The following is a 23,008-nucleotide window of genomic DNA, read 5'->3' as shown; positions in this document are numbered from 1 at the left end:
TTGGCCTGATCCAACATGGCTTCTCTTATGTTCTTATGTGACACACAGTGTTGGACGGGATGGGCCATTGGCCTGATCCAACATGGCTTCTCTTATGTTCTTATGTGACACAGAGTGTTGGACTGGATGGGCCATTGGCCTGACCCAACATTTCTTCTCTTATGTTCTTATTAATTGCATTTGATGAATCGTCCTATCTCGGCTAGTGTCAGGCTCAGGGTGATGCACAATATTAAAAAAATACGCATATATAAAATCAGTTACATCAAAATTACAAACCCTGAAGGCGTCTTTAAAGTGCTCTTATTCAGTTACTGGATCACATCAGGGGTGGGGGGATTCCCCCCAAGAGGGGCTGGAGAGGAAAAGGTGCCACACGGCAACCGTCGCTGTCCTCATGCGAAGGCTTGGCGGAACATCTCTGCCTTACAGGCCCTGCGAAACTGTAAAAGGTCCCGCAGGGCCCTGATGTCTTCTGGCAGAGCGTTCCACCAAGTTGGGGCCAGGACTAAAAAAGCCCCGGCCCTTGTTGAGGACAGTCAGACCTCTTTCGGGCCAGGGATCATCAGGGGCCGGATACGTAGAACACACTCACGACCGCTTGAGATTGCCTGAATGTTGGAAACAGGCATATTCAAGCCTTTTAAAAACCACGTATTTATTAACTGCACTGCTTAAAACAAGGGAACGTCCCTCGCTGCCACACACCTTCAATAAAGGATGTATTTTGTCCACCGGCAACAGGAGGGGGCTCCTTCGCTTCCGTTTCTCGATAGCGGACTGCGCGTCTGCAATGGCCCACTTGTCGATCGGATGAGGAAAGGTCTTTTGAACTCGCTCCTGCCCAAGTGCAAGAAAGAGACTTGAAAATGCCTCGCAGGCCTTCGAGGAAAAGGCAGGCGCACAGTTTCGTTCAGTGGTCAGGACAGCCCTGGATTAAATCCTTCCCACCCCCTCCGACCCAAAGGTCTACACAACCCTTTCCTATGGAATCAGGCGCCACACTCCGTCCTGGCCTTCTCTCCAGCGGCTTCTCAACACTTCCTTTCCTGAGCTTTCCCTGATCCAGTGGGAAGCACCACCGGGCAGAGGACCAAGAGGTCAATGAAATGCACGCTCTGTATTAGAATTCTTCGGCGTTAGAATTCTTCGGCAGGTTCATTTCAGACAATGGCAATATTCGGACAATATGAACATATGAAGCTGCCTTCTACTGAATCAGACCCTTGGTCCATCAAAGTCAGCATTGTCTTCTCAGACTGGCAGCGGCTCTCCAGGGTCTCAAGATGAGGTTTTTCACACCTATTTGCCTGGACCCTTTTAGTTGGAGATGCCAGGGATTGAACCTCGGACCTTCTGCTTCCCAAGCAGATACTCTACCACTGAGCCACCATCCCTCCCCTGCTCTCCAGGGTCTCAAGCTGAGGTTTTTCACACCATTTTGCCTGGACCCGTTTTTGGAGATGCCGGGGATTGAACCTGGGACCTTCTGCTTACCAAGCAGATGCTCTACCACTGAGCCACCGTCCCTACCCCAATATGCTTCACCTGGGATGTGTCTCAGCGATGCAATACACGGAACCTACGGCTCGACATGAAGGCACCTTATACTGAACCACAACCTTGGTCCAGCAAGGTTAATCTCGTCCAACGCCCCCTCTAAGCTGTGGAGTCTTGTGAGCGGAAATTCTACTTCGTGAGCTACTGGCATTAAAGTTGTGAGCTCCTGCATCGATTAGTTTGCTCTGGGGCAATCCTTCCTGAGCTAAGACAAAAATGTGTGAGCCGGAGCCTAAAGAAACCTGTGAGCTAGCTCACACTGCCTCAGCTTAGAGGGAACACTGGTCTTGCCTACTCAGACTGACAGTGGCTCTCCAAGGTCTCAGGCAGAGTTCTTTCACGTCACTCACTGCTGGATCCTTTAGTGCAGCGGTGGCCAACGGTAGCTCTCTGGATGTTTTTTTTTGCCTACAACTCCCATCAGCCCCAGCCATTGCCCATGCTGGCTGGGGCTGATGAGAGTTGTAGGCAAAAAACATCTGGAGAGCTACCGATGGCCACCTCTGCTTTAGTGGTTCCCAACCTTTCTGGCACCAGGGTAGCGGTTTTGTGGATGATCGTTTTTACACGGATTGGAGAGGAGGGGATGGTTTCGGACTTTGCTCCCTCTAAGCTGTGCGGTCTTATGAGCAAAAATTCTGCTTTGCGATCTGCTGGCATTAGGTTGTGAGCGACTGCATGAATTAGTTTGCTCCGGGGCCATTTTTCCTAAACGAAGACAAGGACGTGTGAGCCAGCGGCTAAGAAACTGTGAGCTAGCTCACATGAACTCAGCTTAGATGGGACACTGGTTTCAGGACGACACAACTGTGCACTTTATTTCTATTATTCCATTGTAATATATAATGAAATAATTATACAACTCACGGCCCGGTTGCTAACAGGCCGCGGACCGGTACTGGTCCACGGAAGGGCGTTGGGGACCGCTGCTTTAACTGGAGATGCTGGGGGTTGAACCTAGGAACCGCTGCATGCCAAACAGGTGCTCTACCACTAGAGACAGCCTCTCCCCAAAAGAGACAGCTCTCCACGCACAGGATTCTTCTACTACACTCTACGTGCTTATGCCTGACAATGCATGCGCCCCACAGAAACCCTCACACGCTATCAATGAGGGCTCTACAGCCTGCAAAATGAATAAATTAGATACTATCCATTTCCCCCCCCCCCCCAATACTGGCTTCTCACATCCCATGTAGCTGCAACGGTGCTATGAAAGCACACTTTCTGGTATCCGGGGCTTTTTTTTTGAGCAGGAACGCCACTCCGGCTGGCTTGATGTCAGGGGGCATGGCCAAATATGCAAATGACTCCCTGCTGGGATATTTCTACAAAAAAGCCCTGCGCGAAACAATAGTGACACCAGGGGGTGTGGCCTAATGTGCAAATGAGTCCTGGCTGGGCTTTTCCTACAAAAAAGCCCTGTGCGAAACACTAGTGCCGTCAGGGGGTGTGATCAGATATGCAAATAACTCCCAGCTGGGCTTTTTGTGCAGAAAAGCCCTGTGTGAAACACTAGTGACGTCAGGGGGTGTGGCCTAATATGCGAATGAGTCCCCGCTGGGCTTTTCCTACAAAAAAGCCCTGTGTGAAACACTAGTGACGTCAGGGGGTGTGGCCTAATATGCAAAAGAGTCCTCGCTGGGCTTTTCCTACAAAAAAGCCCTGTGCGAAACACTAGTTACATCAGGGGATGTAGTCTAATATGCAAATGAGTCCCCGCTGGGCTTTTCCTACAAAAAGTCCGGTGCGAAACACTAGTGATGTCAGGGGGTGTGGCATAATATGCAAATGAGTCCTCGCTGGGCTTTTCCTACAAAAAAGCCCTGTGCAAAACACTAGTGACGTCAGGGGGTGTGGCATAATATGCAAATGACTCCCTGCTGGGCTTTTCCTACAAAAAAGTCCTGTGCGAAACACTAGTGACATCGGGGGGGGGGGGGGGGTGGCCTAATATGCAAACGAGTCCTCGCTGGGCTTTTCCTACAAAAAAGCCCTGTGCGAAACACTAGTGACGTCAGGGGGTGTGGCCTAATATGCAAATGACTCCCTGCTGGGCTTTTCCTACAAAAAAGTCCTGTGCGAAACACTAGTGACATCGGGGGGGGGGGGGTGGCCTAATATGCAAACGAGTCCTCGCTGGGCTTTTCCTACAAAAAAGCCCTGTGCGAAACACTAGTGACGTCAGGGGGTGTGGCCTAATATGCAAATGAGACCCAGCTGGGCTTTTCCTACAAAAAAGCCCTGCGCGAAACACTAGTGACATCGGGGGTGTGGCATAATATGCAAATGAGTCCCTGCTGGGCTTTTTCTACACTGTTGGTATCTATTTGGTCCAATTGGGGAAACAGAGCCTCCCTCTCCCTTCCTGCCCAGCAGGGTTGACTCCTGCTGCAATTCAGCTTGGATGATGGTAGGAGCTGCTTCAGTTCCTCTTTTCTCCCACCAGCATTGTTCTGTAAGGAAACACCTGTCTGCCTCCTTAGCTCGCCTTGCCGTTCCGTACCTCCACGTCTTGAAATGTCCGTGGCTGGGCAATGCATAGCTTGTTGAGCAGCTGCAGGATTAACTCCTCGATGTAGTGGAGGGAATCTTCCTTGGCCGAAAGGTTGGGGTGGACTTGCTGCTGAACCTGCACAAAGAGGGAGGGGGGGGAATCGTTTTAGACAGTCAAACACTGGAAACAGGCAGAGATACTGAAACTGGCATGGGCTGACTGTCCTCTCCAGAGCTTTGTTTCTCCTTCATACCCCAAATTAATTATTACAAAAATGAACACAGGTGTATAATAATGCGTACAATTTTACTGTGTACAATTCTGGTCACCACACCTCAAAAAAGATATTATAGCATTGGAAAAAGTGCAGAAAAGGGCAACTAGAATGATTAAAGGGTTGGAACACTTTCCCTACGAAGAAAGGTTAAAACGCTTGGGGCTCTTTAGCTTGGAGAAACGTCGACTGCACGGTGACATGATAGAGGGTTACAAGATTATGCGTGGGATAGAGAAGGAAGAGAAAGAAGTCCTTTTCTCCCATTCTCACAATACAAGAGCTCGTGGACACTCCATAAAATTGCTGCGCAGTCGAGTTAGAACGGATAAAAGGAAGTCCTTCTTCCCCCAAAGGGTGATTAACACATGGAATTCTCTGCCACAGGAGGTGGTGGCGGCTACAAACATAGCTTCAAGAGGAGATTGCATAAACATACGGAGCACTGATCCATCAGAGGCTATTAGCCACAGGGTATAGATCAGTGGTGGGGAACCTTTTTTCTGCCAAGGGCCATATGGATATTTATAACATCATTCACGGGCCGTGAAAAATTATCGACTTAAAAAAGTGTTCCGCCGAGGGAGAATGATTCAGGCCAGCAAAATTAATGCAAATAATTGTTTTTCTATTTGAAGTCCTGTGGGGAGAGCCTAATCTGGCACGCACACACACACGGCCCACTGCCCTAGGCAAATGCAAAGGTCCATGGCTTTTTTGTAGAGAAAGCCCAGAAGGAACTCAGTAGCATATTAGACCACATCCCTTAATATTAGCATATTAGGTCACACACTCATTAGCATATTAGGCCACACCCTCTGGGATAATCAAGTGCAAACTGAACTGTGGCAGTAACTTTTCCAGGCCCTGCAGCAATTCTGGTCGGCCGGCCAGGCCCAAGGGAGGCTGCCGCACAGTACGTCTGGGTCCTGTGATCCCTGCCTGGCCCTGGGGAGGCTACTGCACAGTGCGGTTGGGCCCCACAATCCTCGCTGGCCAGCCAGGCCCCAGGGAGGCTGCCACATGGCTCGGTTTGGTCCAGCAATCCCCGAGGGCCACACCAAGTGACATTGAGGGCCGTATACAGCCCTCAGGATGAAGGTTCCCCACCCTTGGAATAGATGGAACTCTGTCTGGGGCAGTGATGCTCTGTAGAGACCCAGTTTGGTGTAGTGGTTAAGTGCGCAGACTCTTATCTGGGAGAACTGGGTTTGATTCCCCACTCTTCCACTTGCACCTGCTGGAATGGCCTTGGGTTAGCCATAGCTTTCGTAGGAGTTGTCCTTGAAAGGGCAACTTCTGGGAGAGTTCTCTCAGTCCCACCTACCTCACAGGGTGTCTGGTGTTGGGGGAGAAGATATGAGAGATTGTAAGCTGCTCTGAGTCTCTGATTCAGAGAGAAGGGTAGGGTATTAATGTGGAGTCTTCTTCTATTCTTAGTGCTGGGGGAAGAGGCACAGTGGGAGGATTTCTAGTGTCCTGGCCCCACTGATGGACCTCCTGTGGCACCTAGGTTTTTTGGCCACTGTGTGACACAGAGTGTTGGACTGGATGGGCCACTGGCCTGATCAAACATGGCTTCTCTTATTTATTTATTTATTTTATTTATTTATTACTTTCAATTTATATCCCACCTTCTCCGCAAGCGGACTCAGGGCGGCTTACAACATCATGTTACTTCATGAACTGAAAGTCAACTGCCTCTATAACTCTGAAAAAGGGGCTGAATGAGTGGAAACAACAAGCAAGTGCTACTAGAGCAGGCCTTAACAAATTTTCTGTGGCTCTAGGAGCCGGCCCAAAAATTTAGGAACCAGACTCATTTTCAGCCTTTGCATTTTAATGACTGCCCTTTCTAGTTATCGCTACCCCAAAACCTAACCCTAAAGTGTTCACATTGTTCCATAACCAGGGGTGGAATTCTAGCAGGAGCTCCTTTGCATATTAGGCCACACACCCATAATGTAGCCAATCCTCCGAGAGCTTACAAGGCTCTTTTTTGTAAGCTCTCGGAGGATTGGCTACATCAGGGCTGTGTGGCCTAATATGCAAAGGAGCTCCTGCTAGAATTCCACCCCTGCCTGTAACTATACTAAGCCTATTCCAAAATGGTTGTGGTGTTGGTCTCTAACTGTACTAAGCCTATTCCGAAAGTACTGTTGGTCACACCTGACTTTTGGGGTTTTTAAGGCAAGAGACGTTCACAGGTGGTTTGCCATTGCCTGCCTCTGCGTGGCAACCCTGGTATTCTTTGATGGCCTTCCATCAAAATATTATCCTGGGCCGCCCCTGCTCTGGGCTAGTCTGAGCTATTCAGGTCAGGGCAAAACTGGTGTAGCATAGAAATAAATCTCTTCTGTGACACAGAGAGTTGGACTGGATGGGCCATTGGCCTGATCCAACATGGCTTCTCTTATGTTCTTACGTGACTCAGAGTGTTGGACTGGAGGGGCCATTGGCCTGATCCAACATGGCTTCTCTTATGTTCTTATGTGACACAGAGTGTTGGACTGGATGGGCCATTGGCCTGATCCAACATGGCTTCTCTTATGTTCTTATGTGACACAGAGTGTTGGACTGGAAGGGCCATTGGCCTGATCCAACATGGCTTCTCTTATGTTCTTATGTGACACAGAGTGTTGGACTGGATGGGCCATTGGCCTGATCCAACATGGCTTCTCTTATGTTCTTATGTGACACAGAGTGTTGGACTGGATGGGCCATTGGCCTGATCCAACAGGGCTTCTCTTATGTTCTTATGTGACACAGAGTGTTGGACTGGAGGGGCCATTGGCCTGATCCAACATGGCTTCTCTTATGTTCTTATGTCCGGGGCAGTGATGCTCTGTATTCTTGGTGCTTGTGAGGGGGCAACAGTGGGAGGGCTTCTAGTGTCCTGGCCCCACTGATGGACCTCCCGATGACACCTGGTTTATTTGGCCACTGTGTGACACAGAGTGTTGGACTGCAAGGGCCATTGGCCTGATCCAACATGGCTTCTCTTATGTTCTTAAAAGACCCACTGAAAAACAATGGCGTCGATATAGAAATACTGTACAGAAACTGAATAACGGAGCCAGTATTGAAAGCAATCGTCAACCATTATAGAATCAAGCCAACATAAAAATAAGAATTTACAAGAACTTCACTTATGTGCGGTTTTATATTATACAACAAAACATTCTGATATGAAATGATAAATAAGCTTTCTGCGTCTACTGAGGCTCTCACCACAGTAAAAGCACTGCTGAAAAGACCAGGAGCCACAAAGGGATCTCTAGATGCCGTGGCCACACGGGATTTATCAAACTCTGTGCTGGAGGCTGCGAATAATTCAACTCAGTTCCTCAGTGGGACAGGCTTCCTCAGGAGGCGGTGAGCCCTCCAGGTTTTTAAACGGAGGCTAGATGGCCATCTGACAGCAATGAAGATCTTGTGAATTTAGGGGGAGGTATTTGTGAGTTTCCTGCATTGGGCGGGGGGTTGGATTAGAGAGCCAGTTTGCTGCAGCAGTTAAGTGCGTGGACTCTTATCTGGGAGATCCGGGTTTGATTCCCCATGTCTCCGCACACAGCTGCTGGGATGGCCTTGGGTCAGCCAGAGCTATCGCAGCGTTTGTCCTTGAAAGGGCAGCTGCTGTGGTAGCCCTCTCAGCCCCACCTACCTCACAGGGTGTGGGGGGGAGAAGATGTAGAAGATATTGAAGAAGATGATATTGGATTTATATCCCGCCCTCCACTCCAAAGAGTCTCAGAGCGGCTCACAATCTCCTTTACCTTCCTCCCCCACAACAGACACCCTGTGAGGTGGGTGGGGCTGAGAGGGCTTTCACAGCAGCTGCCCTTTCAAGGACAACCTCTGCCAGAGCTATGGCTGACCCAAGGCCAAGCTAGCAGGTGCAAGTGGAGGAGTGGGGAATCAAACCCGGTTCTCCCAGATAAGAGGCCGCACACTTAACCACTACACCAAACTGGCTCTCCAAACATAAATGTAGGTGTAGGAGATTGTAAGCCACTCTGAGTCTCTGATTCAGAGAGAAGACAGGGTATAAATCTGCAGTCTTCTTCTTAGCTGACCCTGGAGATCCCTTCCAACTCTATGATTCTATATACATTCAGCAGGAAAACTTTTTGCTTCTTCCCTAGTGTGAAAACTAAGCCAGTGAGCCTCATATCCACAACAACCCTAAGCAGGTCTACTCAAAAGGAAGCCCCACTGTATTAAATAGGGCTCACTCCCAGGAAAACAGTCTCAACACTTCAGCCTTAGACTACCAAATATATGGAGATGTAGACAAGTCCCAGTAAAAAAAAAAACTATAAGACACCCAAAGGTGCAGAATTCTCATTCTCAAACCTCTTCTATCAGCTTGTTTTTCTCCTAAGTATGAAGAAGAAGAAGAAGATGATATTGGATTTATATCCCGCCCTCCACTCCAAAGAGTCTCAGAGCGGCCTACAATCTCCTTTCCCTTCCTCCCCCACAACAGACACCCTGTGAGGTGGGTGGGGCTGGAGAGGGCTCTCACAGCAGCTGCCCTTTCAAGGACAGAGTCTCAGAGCGGCCTGCAATCTCCTTTCCCTTCCTCCTCCACAACAGACACCCTGTGAGGTGGGTGGGGCTGGAGAGGGCTCTCCCAGCAGCTGCCCTTTCAAGGACAACCTCTGCCAGAGCTCTGGCTGACCCAAGGCCATTCCAGCAGCTGCAAGTGGAGGAGTGGGGAATCAAACCCGGTTCTCCCAGATAAGAGTCCGCACACTTAACCACTACCCCAAACTGGCTCTCCTGATTTGTCAGCTATTTTGGGGGCGGAATATACCCAAGATTCCAGTCCAAGATCCCAGTCCAGTAGCATCTTAGACCCACAAGATTTTTTTGGCGTACCTTTCCCAAAGTCCCGTAGTTATGATTTTTCCTACTACTTCACACGTTTGTGTCCCTGCCTTCAGTCTTCTACCAATCCTGTCAAAACAACAAGGTCTGGGGGTCTCAGGCATATGAGAAGTTCTATATGCGATGAGTTTCTCTGGGCGTAAGCAGACTGCACGGTATCTGTACGTGAACGCACATGGACTGTAGGCATTTCCTACTCCTGTTGCGTCTCAGAGAAGGTTGAAAATATTATCAGGCACAATTAACTGCATCACCTTAGAAATATGCCTACAGAAAGCAACTCGACTGAAAAACTGAATGGAAAAAGCTTATCCCCTGAAGAAAAGTGTGCCCACTCAAATCATGTCGGGATCTGTTTTCCGCCTCTACACCTACATTTATGTTTGGATAAGTGGGCTGACTCTCTTTGCCTATTGTCTGACAGTGCAATCCCATGCACAATTACCCAGAAGTAAGGCTGCAGACCGTTTACTACCAGCAAAGCTTGCATGTACGTGCAGTATTACTCTGCTACATGGATATTTTGTCCTTTTGAAAAACCATCCATGAAAACTAGTAAAGTTACTGCTCAAGCTGTTATGAGCTGGGAGACACAGTGCAGTTAAGCCTTTAGTTACACCTAGGTAAAGCCCACTAATCGGAACAGAACTAGGAACTAGAGAGCCAGTTTGGTGTAGTGGTTAAGTATGTGGAGGATTCCCCACTCCTCCACTTGCACCTGCTGGAATGGCCTTGGGTTAGCCGTAGCTCTCATAGTAGTTGTCCTTGAAAGGGCAGTTTCTGTCAGAGCTCTCTCAGCCCCACCCACCTCACAGGGTGTCTGTTTTGGGGGAAGGAGATAAAGGAGATTGTGAGCCGCTCTGAGACTCTGATTCAGAGAGAAGGGCAGGGTATAAATCTGCGGTCTTCTTCTTCTAACAACGTGCAAGGTTACAGCAAGGATTTGTTTTATTCTGTCCGTCAAGTCTTACTTTTGGATGGATCTAAAGTGGTAGCCATCAGAGAATGAAACAGAGTTGGCCATTCAGTCACCTCTACAGGAACAAGCTAGAACGCTTTGCCACCAAGATAGTTTTGGAGGGTAGCTGTGTTGGGTCTGGAAGGAGCCTTGACTCTTGAAAGCGTCCCTCCTGAAACAGCTGTTGGATTCGAAGATGCTACTGGACGCACCATGCCTGCTCCCCAGCACAGCAAAGACTTGGAGGCTAGCTAATCAGTCTCCGAGGTAAAGTCTCTGCTCTCTTGCAGCACCAATGTGTGGGACCGCACAGAGACCACAAAGATCTACCTTGACCACCAAAAACGATGATCTAAAAGGGGAATTAAGAACATAAGAACATAGGAGAAGCCATGTTAGATCAGGCCAACAGCCCATCCAGTCCAACACTCTGTGTCACCTAAGAACATAAGAGAAGCCATGTTGGATCAGGCCAATGGCCCATCCAGTCCAACACACTGTGTCACACAGTGACCAAAAAAAAAATCTGCTCCATATATTTATCTAACCCCCTCTTGAAGGTGGCTATGCTTGTGGCCGCCACCACCTCCTGTGGCAGTGAATTCCACATGTTAATCACCCTTTGGGTGAAGAAATACTTCCTTTTATCCGTTTTAACCTGTCTGCTCAGCAATTTCATCGAATGGCCACGAGTTCTTGTATTGTGAGAAAGGGAGAAAAGTACTTCTTTCTCTACTTTCTCCATCCCATGCATTATCTTGTAAACCTCTATCATGTCACCCCGCAGTCGACGTTTCTCCAAGCTAAAAAGTCCCAAGCGTTTCAACCTTTCTTCATAGGGAAAGTGTTCCAGCCCTTTAATCATTCTAGTTGCCCCTTTCTGGACTTTCTCCAATGCGATAATATCCTTTTTGAGGTGCGGCGACCAGAACTGCACACAGTACTCCAAATGAGACCACACCATCGATTTATACAGGGGCATTATGATACTGGCAGATTTGTTTTCAATTCCCTGTCTTGACATTTTCAGTGAGTTATCTACCATGACCCCAACTGCACACAGAACTGCACACAGTACTCCAAATGAGACCACACCATCGATTTATACAGGGGCATTATGATACTGGCTGATTTGTTTTCAATTCCCTTCCTAAAATTGCCAGCATGGCGTTGGCCTTTTTTATTGCAAACGCACACTGTCTTGACATTTTCAGTGAGTTATCTACTATGACCCCAAGATCTCTCTCTTGGTCAGTCTCTGCCAGTTCACACCCCATCAACTTGTATTTGTAGCTGGGATTCTTGGCCCCAATGTGCATTACTTTGCACTTGGCCACACTGAACCGCATCTGCCACATTGACGCCCACTCACCCAGCCTCAACAGATCCTTTGGAGTGCCTCACAATCCTCTCTGGTTCTCACCACCCTGAACAATTTAGTGTCATCCGCAAACTTGGCCACTTCACTGCTCACTCCCAACTCTAAATCATTTATGAACAAGTTAAAGAGCATGGGACCCAGTACCGAGCCCTGCGGCACCCCACTGCTTACCGTCCTCCACTGCGAAGACTGCCCATTTATACTCACTCTCTGCTTCCTATTACTCAGCCAATTTTTGATCCACAAGAGGACCTGTCCTTTTACTCCATGACTCTCAAGCTTTCTAAGGAGCCTTTGATGAGGAACTTTATCAAAAGCTTTCTGGAAGTCAAGGTAAACAACATCTATCGGGTCTCCTTTGTCCATATGTTTGTTCACCCCCTCAAAGAAATGTAACAGGTTAGTGTGGCAAGTTCTTCCCTTACAGAACCCATGCTGAGTCTTCCTCAATAACCCGTGTTCATCAATGTGCCTACTCATTCTGTCCTTGATAAATGGTTTCTACCAACTTTCCCAGTATTGAAGTCAGACTGACTGGCCTGTAATTTCCCGGATCTCCTCTGGAACCCCTTTTAAAGATGGGGGTGACATTTGCTACCTTCCAGTCCTCAGGAACGGAGGCAGATTTACTTTTTCAAATGTCTTGAGTGTGTTTTTAACAGTTCGTTTTTCAAACGGCAGTTTTTAATCGTAAGCTGCCTCGGGCAGGATTCTGAAGAGGTGGCAGAGAAATATTCTACATAAATAAATAAACACAGTGTTTCCTGGACTCCTAAGGAGCTGACGCGTTTATTTTAGAAGAATGAATCATGCTTGGAAACTATGTAAAATGCTTAAGTGGGCCTGAAGTTCCTGACGGAAGAGCAGGATGTATGCACAATGAAACTGAGTTCACAAACGTGAGCTGAAATTTCAAAATATTCAGATCCTGGACCCAGTTAAGCCTGACTTCCAAGGAACCATTCAGCATAACACAGGTGGTGCTGAAGGAGCAGCAAGATCTGCCATGACAGTTGTAGTTCTGCAAATTATAGATATTCTTAAAATAAGACAATCCACTATATACCTACTGATTTACTTTCATTAGGTATGCTAACCATGAATTAGCAGCTCCTGCCCCCCCCCCCCTTTCTTGTCACATACAAGATTTCGCGATCCTACCGCCGCCTACGGCTTTCACAAACCCTTCTTTTTTTAACTGTAAATTTCTCTCCCGCCCCCTCCGCAAGCGGACTCAGGGCGGCTAACAACATTCATATTTACAAGTTAAAACTAATAAAACATGGTTACAATTTAAAACCATTTCGTGGTGCTGTACCACTGCAATATAAGTGGGTTCTTCTTTTCTGATGGGGATCACATAGTAACTCTATAACGATGTGAACAAATATGAACATACGAAGCTGCCTTATACTGAATCAGACCCTCGGTCCATCAAAGTCAGTATTGTCTTCTCAGACTGGCAGCGGCTCTCCAGGGTCTCAAGCTGAGGTTTTTCACACCTATTTGCCTGGACCCTTTTTTGGAGATGCCGGGGATTGAACCTGGGACCTTCTGCTTCCCAAGCAGATGCTCTACCACTGAGCCACCGTCCCTGTGGGCTGGCAGTTCTCTCCCAGCTAGATATCAAAGGCCTGTCGGAACAACTCGGTCTTACAGGCCCTGCGGAAAGTAGAAAGTAATGCATGGGATGGGGAAAGTAGAGAAAGAGGTACTTTTCTCCCTTTCTCACAATACAAGAACTCGTGGGCATTCGATGAAATTGCTGAGCAGTCGGGTTAAAATGGATAAAAGGAAGTCCTTCTTCACCCAAAGGGTGATTCACATGTGGAATTCACTGCCACAGGAGTTGGTGGTGACTACAAGCATAGCCAGCTTCAAGAGGGGGTTAGATAAAAATATGGAGCAGAGGTCCATCAGTGGCTATTAGCCACAGTGTGTGTGTGTGTGTGTGTGTAATTTTTTTGGCCACTGTGTGACACAGAGTGTTGGACTGGATGGGCCATTGGCCTGATCCAACATGGCTTCTCTTATGTTCTTAAGATCCCTCAGGGCCCTTATGGCCTCCGGGAGAGCATTCCACAGTTCTGGTGCTGCCACCGAGAAGGCCCTAGCCCATGTCAAACGCAACCTATCCTCCTTTGGTCCAGGGATGGACAGTAGATTTTTTTTTTGTCCCTGAATGCAGTGCTCTCTGGGGAACATGTGGAGAAAAGCAGTCTCACAGACAGACAGGCCCCTCACCACAGAGGGCTTAAAAGGTCAATACCCAGACCTAAGAAACTCACCCTATGGGTGAGAGAAGCAATCTAAACCAGAGGTGTTAAACTCATTTGTTCCGAGTACTGAATCGGGCCATGAGTGCCATAAAATGCAATGCCAGGTGCCAGAGATATAAACTTTGTAATGGATGCTCAAAATGCAAATGTGCTTAAAACATTAACACTCTTACAGTATTTCTTTACAATTAATTAATTATTGTATAGCATTGTGTGTAGAATAGCCAGGAGACTCTACCTGAGTCCTGTACCTGAGTCAGGGTGGGGTGGGTAGGTGCATCCAGCTCCCAGCTTTGGACAGTGTCACATTGGGGCCAGCCGAAAAGGTTAGGAGCTTGGGAGTGACCTTGGATGCCTCCCTTTCCATGGAGGGCCGGATCACGATGGTTGCCAGGTCTGCCTTTTGTTATCTTCAGCAGATCAGGCAGCTAGCACCATCTCTATCCCCTCAGGACCTGGCTACAGTGATCCATGCAATGGTCACTTCCAGACTAGACTACTGTAATTCGCTCTATACGGGCTTACCCTTGAGACTGATCCGGAAACCGCAGCGGGTGCAGAATGCGGCGGCTCGCCTGCTGACTGCACCGCCTTTACGGGTGGGCATTCAATCGGCGCTCCACAGTCTCCACCGGCTGCCCATCGAGTACCGGATCCGCTTCAAGGTTCTAGAGCTAACATTTAAAGCCTTATGCAGCCTGGGATCAACATATCTGCGGGACCGTCTCTTTCCATATATCCTCAGGAGGTCATTACATTTGGCCTCCCAACATCTGTTGGCCATCCCCGGCCCAAGAGACTCCCGCCTCGCCTCGCCTAGAGCCAGGGCTTTTTCAGTCCTGGCCCCAACCTTATCTGGGAGAACCTGGTTTGATTCCCCACTCCTCCACTTGCAGCTGCTGGAATGGCCTTGGGTCAGCCATAGCTCGAGTTCAGCACCCTGTCTCACACAGTAGCCAACAGGTTCCTCTGGATGGCCAACAACAGGGCAGAGAGGCTGAGGTCTTCCCCTCTAGCCAGCACCTTGGAGAATGCATTTAAAGTTAACGCTGCTTTCTTTCCACCTCTCCCTCCCCATCTATTTGCCTGCTTGCCTTCCAGCTCTCAAACATCTGATGTTCATATCTTGTGGCTCTCAAACATCTGACTTTTATTCTATATGGCTCTTACATTGAGAGCAAGTTTGGCCACCCCTGATCTAATCCCTATTTAAAGCTATTTATTCCTCCGGCAGTGAATTACACTTTTTCACCATTCTCAGGCATCCGAGTTCATGGAAGATTACTGCAGGGACGAGCACACGCACAGACTGACACAGGAAACCTGTCGCAACCTGCACCTCGCCTAGACCAATTTCAACTCTAACTTCGGTTAGCTCTAAACAACTCATGTAAAATTCCACCCCCAACCGTTCTCTGCCTAAAACACAACTCACCAGAGAGTTTTGGAGGCACTCCATGCATTGAGACTAAATCCCCTAAGCCTAAAAAACAATGGGTACTACAGAGTACATTCAGAGCACACCCGGGCAGATACAGAAACCCTGAGGTGCCTTGTCTAATCAAGATGAATGGGTTGCATCTGCGTACATAAGAAGGAAAGATACCAGCAGGAGGTGAGTTCCGTGAGGAAGGCAGTGAAAACATTCAATGAAAAAATAGCAATAGTGAGAGGGAATTGCTGTGATGTAAATAGTACAAGCGTAGTACCCAAGCCACATGTCAATTACAAGTGGGTTTTTTTCCAGCAGTATGTTAAGGACACCTTGATCCGGATGGCCCAAGCTAGCCTCATCTGGTCAGATCTCAAAAGCTAAGAAGATGATATTGGATTTATATCCCACCCTCCTCTCTGAATCTTAGAGTCTCAGAGTGGCTCACAATCTCCTTTACCTTCCTCCCCAACAACAGACACCCTGTGAGGTGGGTGGGGCTGAGAGGGCTCTCCCAGAAGTTGCCCTTTCAAGGACAGAGTCTCAGAGCAGCCTACAATCTCCTTTCCCTGTGAGGTGGGTGGGGCTGAGAGGGCTCTCCCAGAAGTTGCCCTAGAAGTTGCCCTTTCAAGGACAGAGTCTCAGAGCAGCCTACAATCTCCTTTCCCTTCCTCCCCCACAACAGACACCCTGTGAGATGGGTGGGGCTGAGAGTCTCAGAGCAGCTCTCCCAGAAGTTGCCTTTTCAAGGACAGAGTCTCAGAGCAGCCTACAATCTCCTTTCCCTTCCTCTCCCACAACAGACACCCTGTGAGATGGGTGGGGCTGAGAGGGCTCTCCCAGAAGTTGCCCTTTCAAGGACAGAGTCTCAGAGCAGCCTACAATCTCCTTTCCCTTCCTCCCCCACAGCAGACACCCTGTGAGGTGGGTGGGGCTGGAGAGGGCTCTCACAGCAGCTGCCCTTTCAAGGACAGCTCTGCAGGAGCTATGGCTGACCCAAGGCCATTCCAGCAGCTACAAGTGGAAGAGTGGGGAATCAAACCCGGTTCTCCCAGATTAGAGTCCGCCCACATCCACTACACCAAACTGGCTCTCTGAGCAGGGTGAGCTCTGCTTACAATCTGGATGGGAGTCTATCAAAGGTTGCTAGGCAGGCAACGGCAAACCTCTTCCGAATGTTTCTCCCTTCGGGTCATCGCTACTTGGCAGCGCTTTCTACCACCATGTTAAGGGACGTTAAGTGTGAAATTAAAAAGATGATAGTCAGAAAGGAAAACTGTGCATGAAAAGAGTGGAGAGGTGCGAGTGGGGATGGTGATGGTGATGGTGATAACAAGGAATGGTGGAGGGACATAAGCACGATGTACTTGTGTACAGACAGCAGTGGCGATGGCGCGCAGGCATAAATGGATGTCAGAGAAAGTACATAGTACAGGGGTGGCCAAATCGTGGCTCGGGAGCCACATATGGTTCTTTCACACATATTGTGTGGGTCTTGAAGCCCCTGCCACCCCTCGATGTTTGGCTTGAAGAAGACATTTAAAGGTAAAGCTGCTTTCTTTCCACTTCTCCCTCCCTCCTCCCCCATTGATTTCCCTTCCTTCCTTCCTGTCTTGCGGCTCTCAAACATCTGACCTTTATTCTCTGTGGCTCTTAGATTAAGCAAGTTTGGACACACCCATGACATAGCACGGAAATAAAAGCAGGAAGAACATAACATAAGAGGTAGAAGTTGCAGCTGTAAGGCGGCATGGTGAGATTACAGTGCGCACGGGCATTGAAAGCAGCGGCAACTCGCCCGCAGTTATGAAAGCACGCAGAGAATGTGCAACAGCATGCAGGGATGTACACGAATGCCATATTTTAAAGCATTGTTACATCTCCAATATATTTTTTTAGAAACTACATTGTTCCTTTCTTTAAAGAAAGGGGGGGAAAGATTTGACCTAGCGGGGTTAAAATAAATCATGCACTTAGACTAAAAGGTTGTGCGAGGTGTGCAAGGAGCCTGCTGCACTAGGAGAAACTGGTGGGGATTTCTTCTTCTGAGGCTGAAGCTGGGCTGAAGACACCTGGAAGGAATACCTGGTGTGGCAGGAGGTGGAGAGAAGGATGAAGATGAAGAAGATGATGAAGACATTGGATTTATATCCCGCCCTCCACTCCGAAGAGTCTCAGAGTGGCCTGCAATCTCCTTTCCCTTCCTCCCTCACAACAGACACCCTGTGAGGCGGGCAGGGCTGCAGAGGGCTCTCACAGCAGCTGCCCTTTCAAGGACAACCTCTGCCAGAGCTATGGCTGACCCAAGGCCACTCCAGCAGGTGCAAGTGGAGGAGTGGGGAATCAAACCCAGTTCTCCCAGATAAGAGAGCTATGGCTGACCCAACGCCATTCCAGCAGCTGCAAGTGGAGGAGTGGGGAATCAAACCCGGTTCTCCCAGATAAGAGAGCTCTGGCTGACCCAAGGCCATTCCAGCAGCTGCAAGTGGAGGAGTGGGGAATCAAACCCTGTTCTCCCAGATAAGAGAGCTGTGGCTGACCCAAGGCCATTCCAGCAGCTGCAAGTGGAGGAGTGGGGAATCAAACCCTGTTCTCCCAGATAAGAGAGCTCTGGCTGACCCAAGGCCATTCCAGCAGCTGCAAGTGGAGGAGTGGGGGATCAAACCCGGTTCTCCCAGATAAGAGAGCTCTGGCTGACCCAAGGCCATTCCAGCAGCTGCAAGTGGAGGAGTGGGTGATCAAACCCGGTTCTCCCAGATAAGAGAGCTCTGGCTGACCCAAGGCCATTCCAGCAGCTGCAAGTGGAGGAGTGGGTAATCAAACCCGGTTCTCCCAGATAAGAGAGCTATGGCTGACCCAAGGCCACTCCAGCAGGTGCAAGTGGAGGAGTGGGGAATCAAACCCGGTTCTCCCAGATAAGAGTCCGCACACTTAACCACTACACCAAACTGGCTCTCGGATGGGAAACCCTTGGCTTAGGCAACAGGTAGGGAAACTGAGCAGGACAGACCAAGTGGTGTGGAGTCACTGAAAAGAAGCTGATGTGAGAATCAAAACAGAGGACGGGTGAACTGCATCGGGTGGTGAAATGAACTACGATTAAACAAATAGGAAAGATGGGACGGGGTTTGGCACAGAGCAAGGGTATTGCAGTGGTCAGGTTAGGAATTAGGAGAGCCAGCTTTGAAAAAAACAACCCACTTGCGACATGGAAGCCTGCTGGACCAGTCACACTCTCAGCCTAACCTACCTCACAGAGTTGTCGTGAGATATAAATGGAGAGCAGGTGACTGAGTCTCCAAAGGGGGGGAAAGGCAAGGGATAAATGAAGTAAGATGAAAGAAACAAGGAAGGCAGTATGTGTGTGTGAGAGGGGGGAGTTGTCACAAAGGAAGTATGGTGTAGTTGTTAAAGAACTGAGCTAAGATCTGGGAGACCCAGTTTTGAATACCTCCTGTGCCATGGAAGCTCGCAGAACGACCACTGGCCAGTCTCTCTCATATACTTTTTAAAAAATCAGACGCATGAATACAAGCAGTAGTATAAATATGAGAGCCAGGGGGGTGTGGCGGTTAAGAGCCAGTCTGGTGTAATGGTTAAGCACGCGGACTCTTATCTGGGAGAACCGTGTTTGAATCCCCAGTCACAGCTGCTGGAATGGCCTTGGGTCGGCCATAATTCTTGTAGGAGTTGTCCTTGAAAGGGCAGCTTCTGGGAGAGCTCTCCCACCTACCTTACAGGGTGTCTGTTGTGGGGTGGGGGGAGAAGGAAGGTAAAGGAGATTGTGACCGCTCTGATACTCTGAGATTCAGAGTATAGGGTGGGATATTAATTCAATAGCAGTAGCAGCAGCAAGAGTGCTGGACTGGAATCTGGAAGTCCCAAGTTTGAGCCCTTGCTCTTGCCATGGGAACTAACTGGTGACCTCGGGCCACACCTACCTATCAGGATCAAAGCTTGAACCCAGCAGCACCTTTAAGACCCACAAAGTTTTATTCAAGGTGTAAGCTTTTGTGTGCATGCACGCTTCTTCAGTTACCTTCAGATGTGTGCATGCACGTTAAAATTCATACCCTGAATAAATTTGGTTGGTCTTCAAGGTGCCCCTGGACTCAAACTTCGTTCTGCTGCTTCAGATCAACATGGCTGTCCTGGGTCGACCTCACAGGGTTGCTGTGTGAATAAAACAGAGAGCAGAGGGACCTACTTGTGTCCCTACTGTGGAGAAAAGCAAGGTATACAAGAAGGAAGGTGAAACAAACAGGGAATACAGTGAGGGGGCCCCTGTCACCCAGAAAGCATGGCACAGTGGTTACAACGTCAGGTTTGGGTAGGGGTAGCCAAACTGTGGCTCGAGACTTTCACACATATTATGTGGCCCCCTCCACCCTGCCAGCATTTCTCTCTTTAAAGCACTTCTCCAAGCCAAGCCAGCTGGCCGCTTGGAGAAGGCACTTAAAGTTGAAGTTGCTTTCTTTCCACCTCTCCCTCTCCACTCATCTTCCGTCCTTCCTTGGGACATCTGATGTTCATGTACTGTGGCTCTCAAACATCTGTTGTTATTCTATGTGGCTCTTTCACTAAGTAAGTTTAGCCACCCCTGGGTTAAGGACAGGGAGAGCCACATTCGAAATCTCCATCCCAGGGGTGGCCAAACTTGCTTTAACGTAAGAGCCGCATAGAATAAATGTCAGATGTTTGAGAGCCGCAAGACATGATCGTCAGGTGTTTGAGAACTGCAAGACAGGGAGGGAGGGGAGGGAAGGGAAGGGAAGGAAGGCAGGTTGACTAATACATGGGGAGGTAGGAGAGAAGTGGAAAGAAAGCAACTTTAAATGCATTCTCCAAGCTGCCAGCTGGCTTGGAGAAGTGATTTAAAGAGACAAATGCCTTCTCCAGGCCAGCTGATGGGGCAGTGGGGGCTTTGAGAGCTACACAATACATGTGAAAGAGCCACAGTTTGGCCATCCTGCCATGGCAGCTGGCTGGATGACCTTGGGCCAATCGCTCTCCCCACCCCACCTCACAGGGTTGTTGTTGTGAGGCTAAAACGGAGGGCAGGTGGGCGAGTAGAGAACCCCCAACCAGGATGGGGGGAGGGAGAGAAAGTGTCAATCCAAAAATGCACTAAAGCGGGGTGGCCAAACTTGCTTAATGTAAGAGCCACAAAGAAGATATAACAGATGTTTGAGAGCCGCAAGACATAAACATCAGACGTTTGAGGGAAGGAAGGAAATAAATGGGGGGAGGGAGAGGTAGAAAGAAAGCAACTTTAAATGCATTCTCCAAGCTGCTTGTTGGCTTGGCTTGGAGAAGTGACTTCTCATAGCCAGTCCATGGGGCAGTGGGGGCTTGGAGAGCCGCTCAATACGTGCGAAAGAGCCACAGTTTGGCCATCCTGCCATGGCAGCTGGCTGGATGACCTTGGGCCAATCGCTCTCTTTCAGTGTTGGACTGGATGGGCCACTGGCCTGATCCAATATGGCTTCTCTTATGTTCTTAAGTGACACAGAATGTTGGACTGGATGGGCCATTGGCCTGATCCAACAGGGCTTCTCTTAGGTACTTATGTGACACGGAGTGTTGGACTGGATGGGCCATTGGCCTGATCCAACATAGCTTCTCTTAGGTACTTATGTGACACAGAGCGTTGGACTGGATGAGCCATTGGCCTGATCCAACAGGGCTTCTCTTATGTTCTGTGACACGGAGTGTTGGACTGGATGGGCCACTGGCCTGATCCAATATGGCTTCTCTTATGTTTTTAAGTGACACAGAATGTTGGACTGGATGGGCCATTGGCCTGATCCAACAGGGCTTCTCTTCTGTTCTTATGTGACACAGAGTGTTGCACTGGAAGGGCCATTGGCCTGATCCAACATGGCTTCTGTTATGTTCTTATGTGACACAGAGTGTTGCACTGGAAGGGCCATTGGCCTGATCCAACACGGCTTCTCTTATGTTCTTATGTGACACAGAGTGTTGCACTGGAAGGGCCATTGGCCTGATCCAACACGGCTTCTCTTATGTTCTTATGTGACACAGAGTGTTGGACTGGATGGGCCACTGGCCTGATCCAACAGGGCTTCTCTTATGTTCTTATGTGACACAGAGTGTTGGACTGGATGGGCCATTGGCCTGATCCAACAGGGCTTCTCTTCTGTTCTTATGTGACACAGAGTGTTGCACTGGATGGGCCACTTGCCTGATCCAACATGGCTTCTCTTATGTTCTTATGTGACACAGAGTGTTGCACTGGATGGGCCACTGGCCTGATCCAACAGGGCTTCTCTTCTGTTCTTATGTGACACAGAGTGTTGCACTGGATGGGCCACTTGCCTGATCCAACATGGCTTCTCTTATGTTCTTATGTGACACAGAGTGTTGGACTGGATGGGCCACTGGCCTGATCCAACAGGGCTTCTCTTCTGTTCTTATGTGACACAGAGTGTTGCACTGGATGGGCCATTGGCCTGATCCAACAGGGCTTCTCTTCTGTTCTTATGTGACACAGAGTGTTGCACTGGATGGGCCACTTGCCTGATCCAACATGGCTTCACTTGCGTTCTTGTGTTGAGGGAAGGAAATAAATGGGGGGGGAGGTAGAGGTAGAAAGAAAGCAACTTTAAACGCATTCTCCAAGCTGCTTGCTGGCTTGCCTTGGAGAAGTGACTTCCATGGGGCAGCGGGGGCCTGGAGAGCCGCACCATACGTGCGCAAGAGCCACAGTTCGGCCACCCCTGCGCTAAGAGGAAGCCAAGGGGAGGCAGCCCGAGCGGGCAAGCGGGGGGCGGGGCCTGGGCTGGAGAGGGGAGCGCGCGGGGCTCCGAGGGGCCCGAGGATCCCATTGGAGGAAGAGGGGGAAAGGGGCGTTCCCGGCCGCGCGGGGCGGAGGGGTCGTGTGGGCGGGGCCGCGTTGACGCGAGGCAAACGGTCGCGGGGGGAAAACCGTTGGGGGCTGCTTGTTTCGTGAGGGGAGGGGAGGCGGGGTGCGCGCGCACGCGGGGCCGGGGCTGACTGACTGACTGACCTTGCGCAGGGCCGGCACGAGGAGCCCCCGCCATTTCTGCCCGTTCTCGTCGCTGAGGAACTCGTAGGGGGGCGGCTGAGGCGGCTGCATAGCCTCCGCCTCCCTCCTCCTCCTCGCGGCCTACCGGGAGGAGGGGCGCCGCTCTCTCCCCCCTCGCCGGCCCGGCCGGCAGCGGTCACATCCGGGCCGCCGGCCCCGCCGCCAGCTGCAGCCGCCGCTCCGCTGTGCCAAGCCTGGGCCGCGGCCGTCGCGCTCGCAGTGCGCAGGCGCAGAGGGCGAGCGGGCCGGCCTCTCAGGAGCCTCGCGTCGCTGCGCCCCCTGGCGACGGAGGACGGCAAGAGCGCTGGCGGAGCCGCTCGTCGCGGGAGGCGTCAATCAAGAGGGGGCGGTGCCTTCAGGTGTCCCGCGCGGAGGGAGGGAAGGTGCGGGCAGGTCGGCGCCCCGTGACCTCCCTCTGGTGGGGGAGGAGCTGCTTTGCAATCACAGATTCTAGTGGAACGAAGTAAGCAGGAGCCCCTTTAAGACCAACAAAGTTTTGTTCCGAATGGAAGCTTTCCTATGCATGCAGACTTCTTCAGACAGTGGAATGGGGTGCGGTGAGTAGAGCTACATATAGCTGGTGGACAGTGGTTGTACGAGACGCAGAGCTTGTTTTGGAGCAGGAACTCCTTTGCATGTTAGGCTGCATCTGTCAAGACCTCAAG

The 23,008-nt window shown here is 49.9% G+C and overlaps 1 protein-coding gene across 1 annotated transcript in view; it reads right to left on the bottom strand.

Annotated features, from left to right (window-relative positions):
* SOS2 (SOS Ras/Rho guanine nucleotide exchange factor 2) overlaps nt 1–22,464 on the bottom strand; it is an 84,206-nt gene extending 61,742 nt beyond the window's left edge. The window contains exons 1-3 of the mRNA XM_060261403.1: nt 22,305–22,464; nt 4,067–4,192; nt 709–840 (exon numbers count right to left, since the gene is read on the bottom strand). Of these exons, the coding sequence (XP_060117386.1) occupies nt 709–840; nt 4,067–4,192; nt 22,305–22,394 (348 nt within the window). The 5' untranslated portion in view covers nt 22,395–22,464. The remainder of the gene's footprint in view (nt 1–708; nt 841–4,066; nt 4,193–22,304) is intronic.
* Nucleotides 22,465–23,008: the final 544 nt, after the last annotated feature.

Source organism: Heteronotia binoei, chromosome 21, assembly GCF_032191835.1.
Source record: "Heteronotia binoei isolate CCM8104 ecotype False Entrance Well chromosome 21, APGP_CSIRO_Hbin_v1, whole genome shotgun sequence".
In the NCBI taxonomy this organism is placed as follows: Eukaryota; Metazoa; Chordata; class Lepidosauria; order Squamata; family Gekkonidae; genus Heteronotia; species Heteronotia binoei.
The sequence above is the reverse complement of the archived record's forward strand: the minus strand, read 5'-3'. Positions and strand labels throughout refer to the sequence as shown.